The 14348-nt window shown below is 41.1% G+C and overlaps 1 protein-coding gene and 1 pseudogene across 1 annotated transcript in view; both read right to left on the reverse strand.

Moving 5' to 3' along the window:
- Nucleotides 1-847: 847 nt before the first annotated feature.
- KIZ (kizuna centrosomal protein) overlaps nt 848-14348 on the reverse strand; it is a 109361-nt gene continuing 95860 nt past the window's right edge. Inside the window, exons 12-14 of the mRNA XM_006921548.3 lie at nt 13697-13793; nt 2907-2950; nt 848-997 (exon numbers count right to left, since the gene is read on the reverse strand). Of these exons, the coding sequence (XP_006921610.1) occupies nt 894-997; nt 2907-2950; nt 13697-13793 (245 nt within the window). The 3' untranslated portion in view covers nt 848-893. The remainder of the gene's footprint in view (nt 998-2906; nt 2951-13696; nt 13794-14348) is intronic.
- Nucleotides 3148-3259, reverse strand: LOC112471286 (annotated as a pseudogene).

Here is a 14348-nt window from a genome sequence, read left to right on the forward strand (position 1 = left end):
GTAAGTTTTGAAATTGGGAAGTGTGAGTGATGCAGGACAGGGAGAGGTCCCCCCCGCCCTCCGCCATTGGTGACTCAAGTCCTATGCTGCCAAGAAAGGGTCCTTGGCTCTGCACAGGAAAGAATTCAAGAGCGAGCTAGAGTTAAAGACAAAAGAAAGTTTATTAGAGAAGAAATAAAGTTCCATAGACAGAGCATGGTCTCCTCTCAAGAGTCAGAGAATGAGACCTCAAGTGGGAAATTGAATTTATATCTGTTTCTTAGTTTCTATGAAAGTCATTGATTATAGGAAGTAAAGAATGGAATGAATAGTTGGGTTTATCCATACATTGTGCAAGGTACAGCTTAGTCTTTGTTTTCCTATTTTCCTTTCATGGTATGGGTAAGCAGTTGTTAGTAATCTGTGCAGGAATCTTCCTTTATTCTATAGGTTCCTCATGGTCTGGCTATATGGCTGATCTGATCGACCAGGTTCTGAATATAACAGCATATTACAGAAGGCTCTGAATTCCACTTGGTTTAATGTTTAGACAATTTGTGTAGTTCTTATGCCTCTTCTCTATATTATGAGTACTCAACTTTGTTTTTATTTTTCAAGATTGTTTTGGCTATTCTGGGTCCTTCGAATTTCCATACAAATTTTGGATAAGCTTGTCAATTTCTACAAAGAAAACAATTTGAATTTTAATGGGCATCACATTCATCACTTTGTTTTTTAATAACACTGAAAAATGAATATGCTAGTTCATAATTTCACTGGAATATCAATGTGGTCCTGAGTTTTCATATTAAACAATCAAAAAACTTGAAAGGACACGTTTATTTTGGAAATCACATATGAGACAGAATTTCGGTTTGTTTAAAGACTTTATTTTCAACAGCTGTTACAGCTTATCAGTCATAAAAATCATCAGAATCATCAGTGGATGTGGTATGGTTTCTAGGACGTAAAGCAGCTTCAATTTCTGAGTTACTATCATCAGACTCACCCCAGAAGGCTGGAAGAGAAAACCGGACAGCTGTTTAACATCTCAGCACACTGATTAGTTTGGTTTAATCAGCGTACTGGCTAACTGGAGCACTGGTCTGCAAAAGGCCTAGCAGGGACACCACAATGCGCCGGACCTGACCAGATATACCCAGAATGCATGTCAGTACTGCACAAATTTACACATTTCACAATGTTTTCTATGCATTGTTATAGAAAATATTTTGCAACATACTTTCTTTTCTCTTTTGTCGTGTCCAACTCTTTACTCTAGGATTGCGTTTTAAAATCAGGATTAACATGAAAGCAGGGCTACTCGGGTGTTTTATCAGGCCTGACAGCACCTCACCTCAGCTGCCTCTCCACTCTGAGCAGAGGGGAGTAGTGAACTTCACACTGACATAAAAGACTGGATACACGTGATTCATGTGGGAAGTAATCCTGGGAATGACAAGGGTTGGGGGGCTGGGAAAGTGAACCGGGAAAGAGAGGAAGCCAACAGAGGCTATTAATGAGCAGGACAGGCAGTGTGACCTGGGGCTCAGTCCTGCAGGGGGCCCTCTGAGAGACTGCAGAACTCTCCTCAAAATGTCCTAAGAAGAATAAGAAAGTGGGGTTTTTTATCCACCACATCCTATCTCTCATTGTTTGAGGGTTTTTTTCCAATCAGGGCATCAACTCCCTAGCACTGTGGGCTGCCCTGTGAGAAATGAGCATGCTCTGCAGCCAGAGAAAGCCTTCAGGTGAAGATACACAGATGTCCGATGTACAAGGCCAAACACCTGTCAGTGAGCTGTGCTAAAGTGACCAAAGGTGGTCAGACAACATTGTCTGCTACACTGACAACCTCCATGACTACCGATTTCTACATGGCATGACTTGTCAGCTCTGCAATGACTTTTTATATAGAACCTCATTTAATCTTTCCACCAACTTGGTAAGATAAGTATTAATGTCTCTGTTTAACTGAGAAAATCGAGGCTGTGAAAAGTTAAGTAATTGGCTGTAATCAGCGTTGGTGGGTGGTCAAGCAGAGTGCCACCCAGCTTGTCTGACTCAAACCCATGCTCTCAATTAAAACCCACTGAGAATGGGGTTAAAGGAGACTGGAGCAGAGGGAGCCCAAGTGTGGCAAGGGATATGTCACAGTGTTAGTGTGGAAGGAGGGTCAGAGTCTCCCTGCAATCTGTGGGTTGAAGGACGAATAGGAGCTCGCTAGGCTGAGAAAAAGGAAAAGCAACATCAGAGAGAAGGAATAGTATGAGCAAAGGCATAGAGGTGCAAGTGTGGTATATCTGGAAAAAGCTAGTTGTGACTAGACCCAAAGAGGATAAGACCTTCGAAGAAAATAGGGCCAGACCACAAAGGCAGGAAGTTAGAGATCCTATCCTGTAGGTAGCGGGAAGGCACTGGCGATTCTTAAGCAGGAAAGTAGAAAGGTTAAATGAGGTTTTAGATGCTGGTGGCCAGGTAGAGGACAGTCAGGAGTTGAGGAGGAGCTGGATGTGAGGAAACCAGTTGGAGTCTCCTGAAAGCCCTGTCATGTCTTGAGCAGTGGGTACTTGAGAGGCATGAGCAGTGAGGATGGGGACAGAGGCAAGAAACATATCATAGGTAGAAGATACCAGTGCTGGTAATCAGTTAAATGTGGAGGTCAGGATTCTCTCACTATTCATACTTGCAAATTAAATGCTATGTCACTGTGGCCCATAGTACCCATGTGTTCTCAGGTCACAGGCCTGTCACTGAAGCCCTATGATCCCCTTGGAGACAACATTACACCAGGGAGAACTGCAAGGACTGCCCTTGTGATCGCGGGCATGCTTCATAGCCCTTACACAAGAAAACAAACACATGTCACCAACAATTCCTTTGGTCAAAACACAAAATGAAAATATGGTATCCATTATTTCTCTTACCTTTAGACTTTAAATTAGTAGTTAGTTTCTTTTTGTTTTCATACCTGTAAAATAAAGAAATAACCTAAGTTCAAAAAAAAAAAAAAGATAACCATACACATTATTTACTGAAAAGCCAGAATTTTACATTTACTCCCCAAGTTTGTTTGTTTGTTTGTTTGTTTAGGCGAAGCAAACTTTGATTGACCTCACAGATTGTAAGGACCTTGTTAGCTTACAATCCCTTATTTTTTATTTTTTACGTCTAGAGCACCTGGTCTTCCTAGGTGGTCTCCCATCCAAGTACTAACCAGGCCTGACCCTGCTTTGCTTCAGATGGGATCGGGCGTGTTCAGGGTGGTATGGCCATAGACTTACTCCAAGTTTTAAAAGCAAAAGGAAAATGTCAGGACTGTGGCCAGAGGTATTAGCTAGTGATGTGGTGGGAGGGTCCCTACTGTGACAGCATCACTGCTGTTCCTGAAATGCTGGCTCTGCGGAGATCAAGTCAGACCCCACTCTGCTCCATGTGTGCCCTGGGGCACTGCATGCTGTGCTGCTGCTGGAGAATGAGGGCATGGCAGGGAGGCAGAGGACTGATTCCCCCTCAACGGTCTCTGAAAAACATTAAAGCTTTAACACTTGCAGACAAACTAAGAGAGAAATACCTGAAGAGGAGGGAAGTTCAAGATATTAGGATGCAAGGATAAGTTGGTGGGGAAGTTCAAACACTATCTTCGTTAAGTCAGTGATACTAATACTTAACAGTTTAACAAAGGAGTTGAAGATAAACTCAGTTTCCTTAGTTGAAAATATTACCACATGGTAGAGAAAAATGCAAGTATCTTGGACACTTACGTTTAGGTCTCCATGTATCACATACATAAAAATGCAAGTATCTATGACATCTAATACCTAGCAGTTTGTTGACTAAAACCAATATAACAAGAAACTGGCTCTATGGGGTTTGAGGACCATCTTAATGCTCCTTTCAAGAGTTTCTGCAATTTTAATGAATTTAAAAATCTCTTTTGGGAGCATCATTAGATTTTTAAATTATACTTAAATTTGTTAAGGTTCATATTGTTAAAGAATGACTGAGTAAATCTGAAGACCTAATTGGCTTTATTGAACGATTCATGAATTGAGCAGCATTTCATCTAGCAAGTAGAGAGGAGCTCCAAGAAGCTGTATAACATGGGAGGCTTTTATTGGAAGAAACTGGGCCAGACAAGATTAGCAAAAGAAAAAGGACTGTTTCAGGCCATGTTATCTTCTTTTAGGGGAATGCGGGGTTTGTCTTATTAGGCAGATCACCTCAGTTTCCTTTGAGGGCAGGGACCCTCATGACAGATTACTTCATCGATAATAACCAGAAAATTCCAGACCGATTAATATTACATTCCTGGAGAAGGTTGAAACTGCAATTAGGTCAGGTATTAAGTCTAGGTTTGGTGTCATGGGCTTTAGTACAAGTGACTCCATTTTGAGCCTGTTTTCTCTTTGACAATACTGAATGGTCAAAGGTGATATTAAATAAGAATCTGTTACTTGTATATGGCTTGCCATTTTTATTTTCTTGTATTTTTTTCCAAAGCATTTGCTTGCATTTACATTTATAGATTACTTCATTAAAACAGACTCCATCCTTTTAGATGGGAAGAATGACAAGAAAAGACATAGACTCCAACATGCACCATCACTGCTCTTCTCATGGCTGAGACCTTGTTCTTCTAGATGCAAGAAACCCTGTCAACTCATCTTCTTCCTTTCGGGTCAAGTCATGTTAATCTATGGCTTAAAAATATGCCTTTTGCCATAGTTGCCATAATTTACATTTTTTTCTCTCAGTAAAACAAGCTCTACTAAGGCTCAGTATCTGTCAATGGTCCCTTTAAACTTGGTGTCTTTATTTGCTATGATCGACTAGTGGCCTGTGGCCATATCTCCATGAAGAGTAGACGGCTCCATGACTATCTGAAAGGGTCCAGTGCTAACTGACAATCATAGAGATTGCCAGTAATGTGAGCACCGACAACATGAGCTTGAAAGAATCCATCTTGCCCACACACAGGTATGAGTGAGAGCATGTGGGTGTACACAAACACATTAAACACAACTGTGGGTTGTGTCTACTACTTACCTACCTCCCAATTTATGAATACACTGGGCTAGATGCTAGAGGGAAGAGGTAGATTATAAAAACGCTGGTAGGGTGCAAAGAGACTAATTTGCCAGCTGTGGCCCATAACAGCCACAAGGGGAAACGGTGAGAGCACTGCTGGCTGGGAGAACTGACTGCATGGGGTGGCTGCAGGATCCCTAAGGAAGCAAAGAGCCTCTTGGACTCCGCTTTGAAAGACGAATGGATTTCATAGGCCAGGACCAAGGAGCAGGATGCAGAGGGATGTGGTAGCCAGGAGCCCTTGACAAGAACAAGGGAAGGGCACAGCAGCAGCCATGCCCCCAGAGTCCAGGCTACTTGTCTGAGCCCCAAGAACATGTCCAGTGCTCACTTGTTAGCTCTCCTGGCTACCTCCAAAGTGCCTCATGATGAACATGTCTGTCCACGACCAAACTCACAAACATCCCAGCATGATTCCTTCCCCACCAAACCAGGTCCCTTCCCCTGTCTCAGCCAATGGCCCACCAACCTTCTAGTTGCTCCTAAGCCCCTCACCAATCCTCTGCCCTCCTACACCCAATCAGCCCGTAGGTCCTGTCAAGCTCACCTCCTACTACTTCCCAAAGTCCTCACCCTTTCCCTATAGTACTGTAACCATCTGGTCAATAAAATCAGCATCTCTTTCCTGGACTTTTTTTTTTTAACCTTTGTAACAGCCCTCTAACTGGTGACACCGCATCCATTTTTTTCCACTCAGCAGCAAGAGTGACCTTTTTGAAACTAAATCTGATCACCTTACCTCCTTGCTTAAAACTCTTCAATGCCTTCCCATTGTTTTCAGCAAAATAACTAAATTCTGAACAGCACACCCAAGGCTGATGCCCCAGACTTCGCTGGGCCCTCTTACTGTAGCTTTTCCTACCCTCTATCCCCTACTTTCCATTCTCCACCCCGACTCCTCATCAAAGCTACTGTTTCATACCCATTTGTGTAACTGAAACATGATGTCCCTCCCATCTAGACTGTAAGCTCCATGACAGCAGCAACCATAACTGTTTCCGCTCAGCTGGGTAACCCAGTTCTCCACACTTAGTAGGGGCTCCTGAATATGTACGGAATGAATAGATGAACCTCATTAAGCATAGGGCCCTGCTTAAAGGCACTTGATCATTATTTGCTGGTACATTATTTGATTTGCATATTTCTACTTATTATGTGAGTTCAGAACCAAGCTGCTCAAGTTTTTTTTTTTTTTTTACCAGAAGCATTTTCTTACAAGAAACATGTTTCAGAACTAAATGCATGTAGTTCACCCACTGAGAAAGGTGGAAGATGCTTCCACTCCATCCTCGCACCTTAGGGGTAATGATTTTTCCCTTGGAAAACCATTTCTGCAAGTCAATGTGACACTGATATTCGAGTTTTATTTTATTTTTACACAATTTTTATTTTACACAATTCTTAGGGGCAATGTTTCTTTCTCTGGGTCACAACTAATGTGTAAAGAAAGCTAAGATAAGTACAAAGGGACAGTATGAGAACTTTTCTTTGAGTGCTGGATAGAGCCAACTTGTTTAGCTACTATTATAAATGAGAGAAAAACAAAAACAAATTCAATTCTGAAAGCATAAGAAATGCAAGAGTTAAAGTTATATGCCATGGGATATAGTCAGATGTGCTCAGAATCTTCTCTGAGAGTGTGAAAGTAACATTTCTATCTTGTAAGGCAGAGGTTGGCAAAGGGTTGTTGTGAAGAGTCAGAGAGTAAATGGCTCAGGTGGTGTGGGCCACATGGTCTCTGTTACAACTGCTCAACTCTCGCTGCAGCACGAAAATGGCCACAGACAATATATGAACAAATGGACATGACTGTATGACAATGAAACTTCACTTAAAGAACTGAAATTTGAATTTCATTTAACTTTTAGGTATCATGCAACAATCTTCTTTGGATTTTCCCAACCATTTAAAAATGTCAAAACTACTCTTAGCCTGCAGGCTGCACAGAACCAGGCAGTGGCCCGGACTTGGCCCCAGGGCCGTAGTGTGTCGAACCTGCTGTGTAGCGGGGCTGACACATGCTGCACTGGCAGCGAACCAGGGAGCCTGCCTTCCCCTACGTGGTCTCTCATGGGTTACTCTTGGAATCCAAGATAGTGGACTTGGTATGTTTTCCCCTAGAAGTTTACAGTTAGACTGGAGGTCCTACTTCAAAATTAACCATTTTCAGGTAGGACACCACAAACAATTGGTTAAATTGTGACAAGGTTCCACAGGTCTCATTATAATGGGACAGTGATCTCTGCAGAATTCCCAGTAGATCTGGTCATTTTTTTCCCCCTAGCTATATAGTGACACCACACACCCAACTAGGGAGATGCTCAATTGCTAACATTTTTCCACATTGGCTTTATCACATATTTTCCGTCTATCTATCAAGCCATCTTATTTTTTGATGCATTTTGGAAATTGTTTATAAGTTCCCCTGCTATTGATAAACCAAATTAGGACAACTCTAAACAAGTCACTTTTGTTCTCATCCTTGCTAAACTTAAAAAGCTAAGGCCAGCCATGGTTTTAGAATAGGTTTTATTCTAAGCACAGCACCTGGACCAGAGAAAATGCCTATGTATGTAATCGTGATGACGCAGGGTACTAAAGAAAATAGTCAAAATTATGAGTGTCAGCTGGTCATTTTATATGAGCAAAAGGCTAATATCACCGGGAATAATCAACATAAACATGAAATTAGATGACAAGGACATCCGCAGACATTAAGTTTTGCTTTGTGGAGCCAGCAAATAGAGACAAAACTCATGGGAAAACCCATGGGTTTCTAAGAAGCCTATTATTAAATTATAGCAGAGTATTTATGGATCATCAATCCAGCACCTTCACTATAAGTGTATAAGTGGTGAAGCCCAGAGAGATTGAGGGATGTGTCCCAAGATACAGTCAGCTGGTGGTGGGGCAGAAGAGGACAAAGCATTTTTCTGAGCCCATAAAATGCAGAGGTTGCAAACTTCTGCCTCCACAGGGCCTTGTGAGAGTGGTAAGACAGCAGGTGGGGAAAACTTGAGTGGGTGGGAACAACTGGTACCTTTCCCAGTGTATGACTGCTTGTGGGTGTTGCTTTCAGAAGCTGGGACAGTGTCAGCTCTGGGACCAGTCATACTCTACTCTCAATGCCCAACTCTACCCACTGCATGGCCCTGGGCAAGTTCCCTACCTCTCTAAGCATACATTTCCTTGCCTATAAAATGAGGTAGTAAAGCCTTCCTTCAAGTGTTCTGATAAGCTCAGAGATAATCCTGCTTGAGAGCCCCTATACAGCAGGCTTTGAGAAGTAGGGCTGCTGCACTGTCAAAGCATTTGGATGACCAAAGGCATGTATGTGCTTGGTTTGGTTTTGTGGGTTTCAAGTGGAGGTGGTGAGTACTCAGGCACAGGGTTGGGCCAAGGAAAGTAAAGTTTGAGGACAAACTGAGAGGAAACAAACCCAAGATGCATGAAGTTTCCTCCTTGAGGAGCCTGAATGGGTGGGAGCACTAGAGATGGGGAAGAGACAGGGAAACTGCCTCTGCTGGGCCGTCCACAAGTGGGTGGGCAGAGCATCCAGTCTGCAGTGGTTCATTCATCTATTCATTCACTTATTCACTCTCTCAGCAAATACCATATAGATGACACTATGTGTCAGGCTCTGTGCTGGGGCTGCAACAGCAAACAAGATATACTCGACACATCTCTGCCCTTGGGGCTCTCCTGCTTCAGCGGGGGAGAACATACCAAAACAATAACTGTGACACAAGCTAAAAGGGAAACTGTGGGGTGGGCTGAGAACTGATGGAGGCTGGACTGGGGGGTTAACATTTTAGGCTGCTGACATATGCCAAGAGTCCACAAGCTCTTGTCAAGTTGGGGGCCAGGAGCCAGACACCCTTTCACCAGCAGACAAGATGGCAGAAAGGTAAAAACTCAATAAACACTCTCTAAGTGTGCTCACCCAGGCCCTGTTTCCCAAAAAGTATGAATGCAGAATGTAAGAGCAGAGAGGATGCAATCAAATTTGACTGCAAGCGCCACCTTTGAAAATGTGTGTGCACATGCCTCTCCCTCTCCTGCACACTCACACAGATAACTTAATGGAATGCATGATTCTGCCGCTGGGGTACACAATGTCATACATGATGCAACTGACTTCTATAAATAAAAATGCTTGAGTAAATGGTGGTGCTACATATTAATGATTACTCACTCACAAAGTCCAATGGTTATTGAACATGGGCAATTAAGAAAAACTCCCCAAACCCCAGTGAGGAGCTCAGAGTTGGGGGATGGTACCTATAAATGGCTTCTATCCTTGTTCTACAGATGATGATAGAAATAGTCAAAGGGCCACAGGAAGGGCATATTGTATGGCCAGAGCCTCTACTTAGGAAATTTTGAGAAGATTCAAAGTTAAGTCTTGATAATCTAGTATGCATCAGCCAGGTGAAAGAGTGGGGCAGCAGCATTCCAGCAAAAGAGCAAGAATAAAAGCCAGTGAGAAGACATGACATGTAGCTGTTCAGTGCACACAGAGACCTTGGGGAGCAGGCTGGGAGGGTGTTGTAGAGTGTAGGCCACCCAATACTTGAAGGGGTGCAGGCAACAGGAACTCCTGATCGATAGCAGCAGAGGTAAAACAGTCAGGCTAGGGTGTCAGATGCTCATTCTTGGCTTGTAGGGAGGAGGAATTTGGAAAACAGCACACCTGGGGGATATCCTAAGATTAGTAACACATTGACTCTCAACCTCATGGTCAAGTTCATTTTTTTTTTTTTTTGGAAAGAAAAAGGTATGCACAACCCATTAACAAACTACCCGAGTTATTGAGACTTTGAGGCCATGTTGTTCGAGTTTGGCAAAGAGATTCTGAAGGTCCTGCCAAGAACACGGGCTATGGTGTTGGGGACAATGAGGGAGGGCTCCGGCAGGAAATGTACTTCCAGTTCTAGGGTCTTTTTAGAAGCCTGAAAATAACTAACTTATGAGAATCTGTGGTCTCTAGACTCTGAAGTCTATAATTTTTAATGATTTTGAATGCTAGTTAAAATCAATATTAAAATGTCTCACATAGCATCTTTGGCTAGAATTTCCCTCAACATAGACATGTTTCTGAAAGACAGAAGGCAAAAAATTAATCCAGAAAAAAAATCCCAATGAATGTACCAACCTCTGTAAATACTAATTTTGAGTTTTAGAGGCCAACCAAACTCTGAGATAAATTCGACAAAGTCTGAGCGCCCCCTGATGGTTAACTCAGGGCTCTGCAGCAAATGCCATTTTTTATCTGCCTGGGGTCAAATTGTTAACTCCTTCCCTTCAGCTAATCTAGCAAGTGATTGTTTTATGCTCTATGTAGAAAAAATAAAGTATGCTAGCTTATGATAAGAAGCATGTGGAATATTTAGGAAGTTGCTAATTCAGCAGAATTTAAGGGCAATGCGGATTTGCTAAGTCAGAGATGGGGACGGGGGGTTTATATGAGAACCAAAGGACTTCCAGGAAACCTCAGTTTTATTTCCTTGTCATCTTCCTAACATTCCCCGGGGAAATGGCACAGTGACCAGGCAAGAGAGATACCATTGCCCCACCACAGCATCAGCTGCAGCCTGGTGCCCTCCATTGGCTGCTCCCATGGCTGCAGTGCCGACACAGAATGCCACCCACCGCGGCCCTGCCAGGGCGCTGTGGCTGGGTGACCTCTGTTACTTTTCCCCCAGGCAATTATGTTGTAAGCACACACATCCTTTCTTTTGGTAAAACATTATCTCGACTCAACCAGTAAAACTGAAGTTACACGACAGGCTGTTAAAATATACTCTCCATTGAATAAATGGATCCGGGAGTGTGAAAACCGCTTCCTGGGGAAGGTAAAGCAAGACAATGTTTGCAGAGGAGAGGAAGCTCTGGCATGCACCCCTGAACAAAAGGAAACAAGTGGTCTTTACTCGGAGAACGGCTTCCTATTAGGACTCACTCCTTCGTACATTATGCCTTTCATCCCCACTCAACCACAAAATGATTTTGCTGAAGCAAATACAATGGAAGAAAAAGATTTACACTGAAAGAATCTTTAATAATAAACTGTTGCCGATCTGCCTACTTGCCCATGATTTATAATACAATAAACATCGGATTCTATTACGGCTCATGCACTGAAGCTGCTGCTCTGAAAAATAGAATATGAAAGCACCGGGACCCCACCACCATCACAATGAAATGAGCATGTATAAATGTGCTAAGAGTATCTCTTTGCATCTTTTATAGCTTGTGTGTATTAATCTGTAACGCTTATTAAGAAAGTCATTGCTATGCAAAGCAGCACCCAATCCCTTTCTCTAGCTTTTCAACAGAGTGCACTGTTTAGCCAATAGGATGGACCCTCTGGCCCTCATTCTGCATTCATCGCAGGCAACATTTGCACAATGTATCTCTCAAAGGCGGCTGAAAAGAAGGCCTTAATACTCATGTAAACAACTGCAAACCAATTACTTAATGAATCAGGCCCACACATAATGAGGTGCAGACAAAGAGCTATAAATGTATTTTTGCGCCCAAGCCGCTGCTTTAAAGTAAAATCCCTCAGCTGTAGTTTGGGCTTAACTAGCACATCATAATTATTGTCTCTAGGACATCAGAGGAAGCCATTTTTTTTTTTTTTTTTTTTTTTAAGGTCCAGCAGGGTTTTCTTTCTTTCTTTCTTTCTTTTTTTTTTTTTTGGAGGTTGCTCATCAGCTCACTGACAAAATAGAGCAAAGAAGAATTTTTAAAAGTGCTACAGCAGCACTGCACTGTTATGTTTATTCTCAAGTACTGGGTTTCGAGACCACTTGTAAAAGCAATAAAGCACGAGGAGTGACTGCAGTAAGTGGGATCCTTAAATGTAAGCCTCTATGAAATTTCAGTGAATCCAGGCACAAACAGCAAAACCAGAGGTCTCCAAAGTCCAGGATGTCGTTATTAACACGAAACCCAGGCCAAGAACAAAACCAGAAAAATCCAAACCCACTACTCAGAGCCCAGACCTTTTCCTCACGGGATTATTATCAAGTGTCTAGAACCAAGGGTACCTTGAAGACTTATTTTTTTTCTTAAAGGGAGTGACGAGATTACTTATAATTTATTTGGGAAATTAATTTCATGCAGAAACAACAGTAATAGCAAAAGCCTGCCTCGAAAGGGGAAAAAAGTTTGATTTTATAATGAAATATAGATGTAAGATGTGAAATAATCAGGCTGAGAAAATGTTCTAGAATACAACTGCTTTCTGAATGTATTTAAAAACTGCCTGAAAATATATATATAAAGAAAAGTTTAAGAATAACTGGGTTTTTTAATACCTCTAAAATATAATGGAAACAAACATTTCTGTCTTTAAAAACTAAATGCCTATATTATTAAGCCAAATGGTAACATGAAGTCCTGAAAACTACCTGTAGAATTAATTCTTCTAAAATTTATTTTAGAAGACCTAGAACTTGAATTTATAGTATAATCATAAAAACATAATATTTTAATAATCTTCTTGTCCCATAATTCATTCTCTCACTTACTTAAAAAACATGTATAAAAACCCAGGTATTCAAGATAATAGCTTCTGATAATTAAATGAGTAATTTCCTAAAATGGAACATTAGATTTCTAAAAGCAAGAATTCAATTTCAGAAAATCAATCTCATTTTAATATATTCCAGGTCCTAAAAATACTGAAATATTTTTTTATTTGATCAAAATATAAATAAAAATAGATTTTTTTCATTTTTAAAATATTACATTTCTGAGTCAAATCATTTTATCTTATGGGATATTACAAATGTAAAGTTCCTGTTTTAAAATTTCATTGGGGATAAGCAGTTAAGGTATTTGTAATGCAATCATTTAAAGGACATCTTTTAAATGAGAAATGTTATTACAAAAGGAAACTTGTGCTGTTTTAAATATTTATCCCAAAGCAAAAAAAGCAGGTATTTCATCAGATGACTGTTTCTATTCCCATTTGTAAATTCTTCCTAAGTGACTCAATGCCATTGTATAACTTTATGTTGATGACAAATCCAGCACATAACTCACTTATCACTGCTCGAAAAACTTGAAAACCAGAAGTGTTACAGTTTAATAAATGTGAAAAAGTAAATTTTTCTTTATGAAAAATAAGCTGAAAAGTATCAGAAAAGGAAGTATAACCTAGCTCACAAACTAGTTAGAAAAAAAAAGGAGTGCAAAAAAAAAAAAAAATCCAGCAATTTCTAGTATATATATTAGCCAACCCAGAAAGAAGAAACAGTCCACTTTATTTCCTTTAAGGTCTGATGTTTTCTCTCTGCCCTTTTCTGACACCCACCATTGTGTGGTCTCTAAGCAGTCCTACTGCGAGCAGCTGTAGACGCTAATTTGTGGTTCACTGAGGTGTCAATTGAGTCTTAAACCAAGGAAACAACAGCTGCAAAACAATACTTGGCTCTGGTGCAAATATTTTCAAAGGTAACTAAAGTTTCAACTGTTTTTTTTTTTAGATAAACAAAAACCCAAACCATAACCTTCCATCAAGTCACACAACAAAATAATATGCAGAGTTTGATTCATTGCACAGTGACATTTCTCATCTTGTTGCCACTATTCGAACAGGCTTTCACGACTTTACCTTGACAAAGGACTTCCTTCACTGGATGAAAAACTAGCTTCCGAAGTGATTTTGTTAGTTGGCTTTGTCTTGAATGTACCACTGCCAATATTCAAACCTGTGACAAGCACAAATGTGGAGAGAGAGTGTTAGCTGCCATGCAGCAGAAAAAATGCAATGCAAAAAGAAAGGACCTCACAATAACTTTGGTGAAATAAATGTCAACAGAAGAAGATGCTGTTGAACCAAAGAAAGCAAGGGAGCTTCTGAGGCAAGGAATAAAATGTTGGAAGAATAACAAAAGGAAGTCAAGGGGTTTTCCTGTGATACACAGAAGCCACGAAAAGTAAAAAATAAAATCATTCAAAGAGCACCATTTTAAATGACCAAGATGCATGTGTGAGCATAGGGGTCTCTATTATGGCATCAAGCTCCGGATAATTGTTACACTGTTATAACACACAGGCAGAGACATCACCAAGATGTTGAGCAGTAGGAACCAGTCTCAGAAATAACTGACACCCCTGGATGACAGTTGCCCACATCACTCATCATTAGTCCCTCTGCCAAATCCTCTATTTTTCCATCTCACAGAGGAGAATGAATCTCTGCTGAAAACCATCAAAGCCACTCTTTAACCAGTCTGAAAAGGCTGATGGGGAAGATGCAGAAT

This window comes from Pteropus alecto, unplaced genomic scaffold (assembly GCF_000325575.1).
Source record: "Pteropus alecto unplaced genomic scaffold, ASM32557v1 scaffold45, whole genome shotgun sequence".
Taxonomy (NCBI): domain Eukaryota; kingdom Metazoa; phylum Chordata; class Mammalia; order Chiroptera; family Pteropodidae; genus Pteropus; species Pteropus alecto.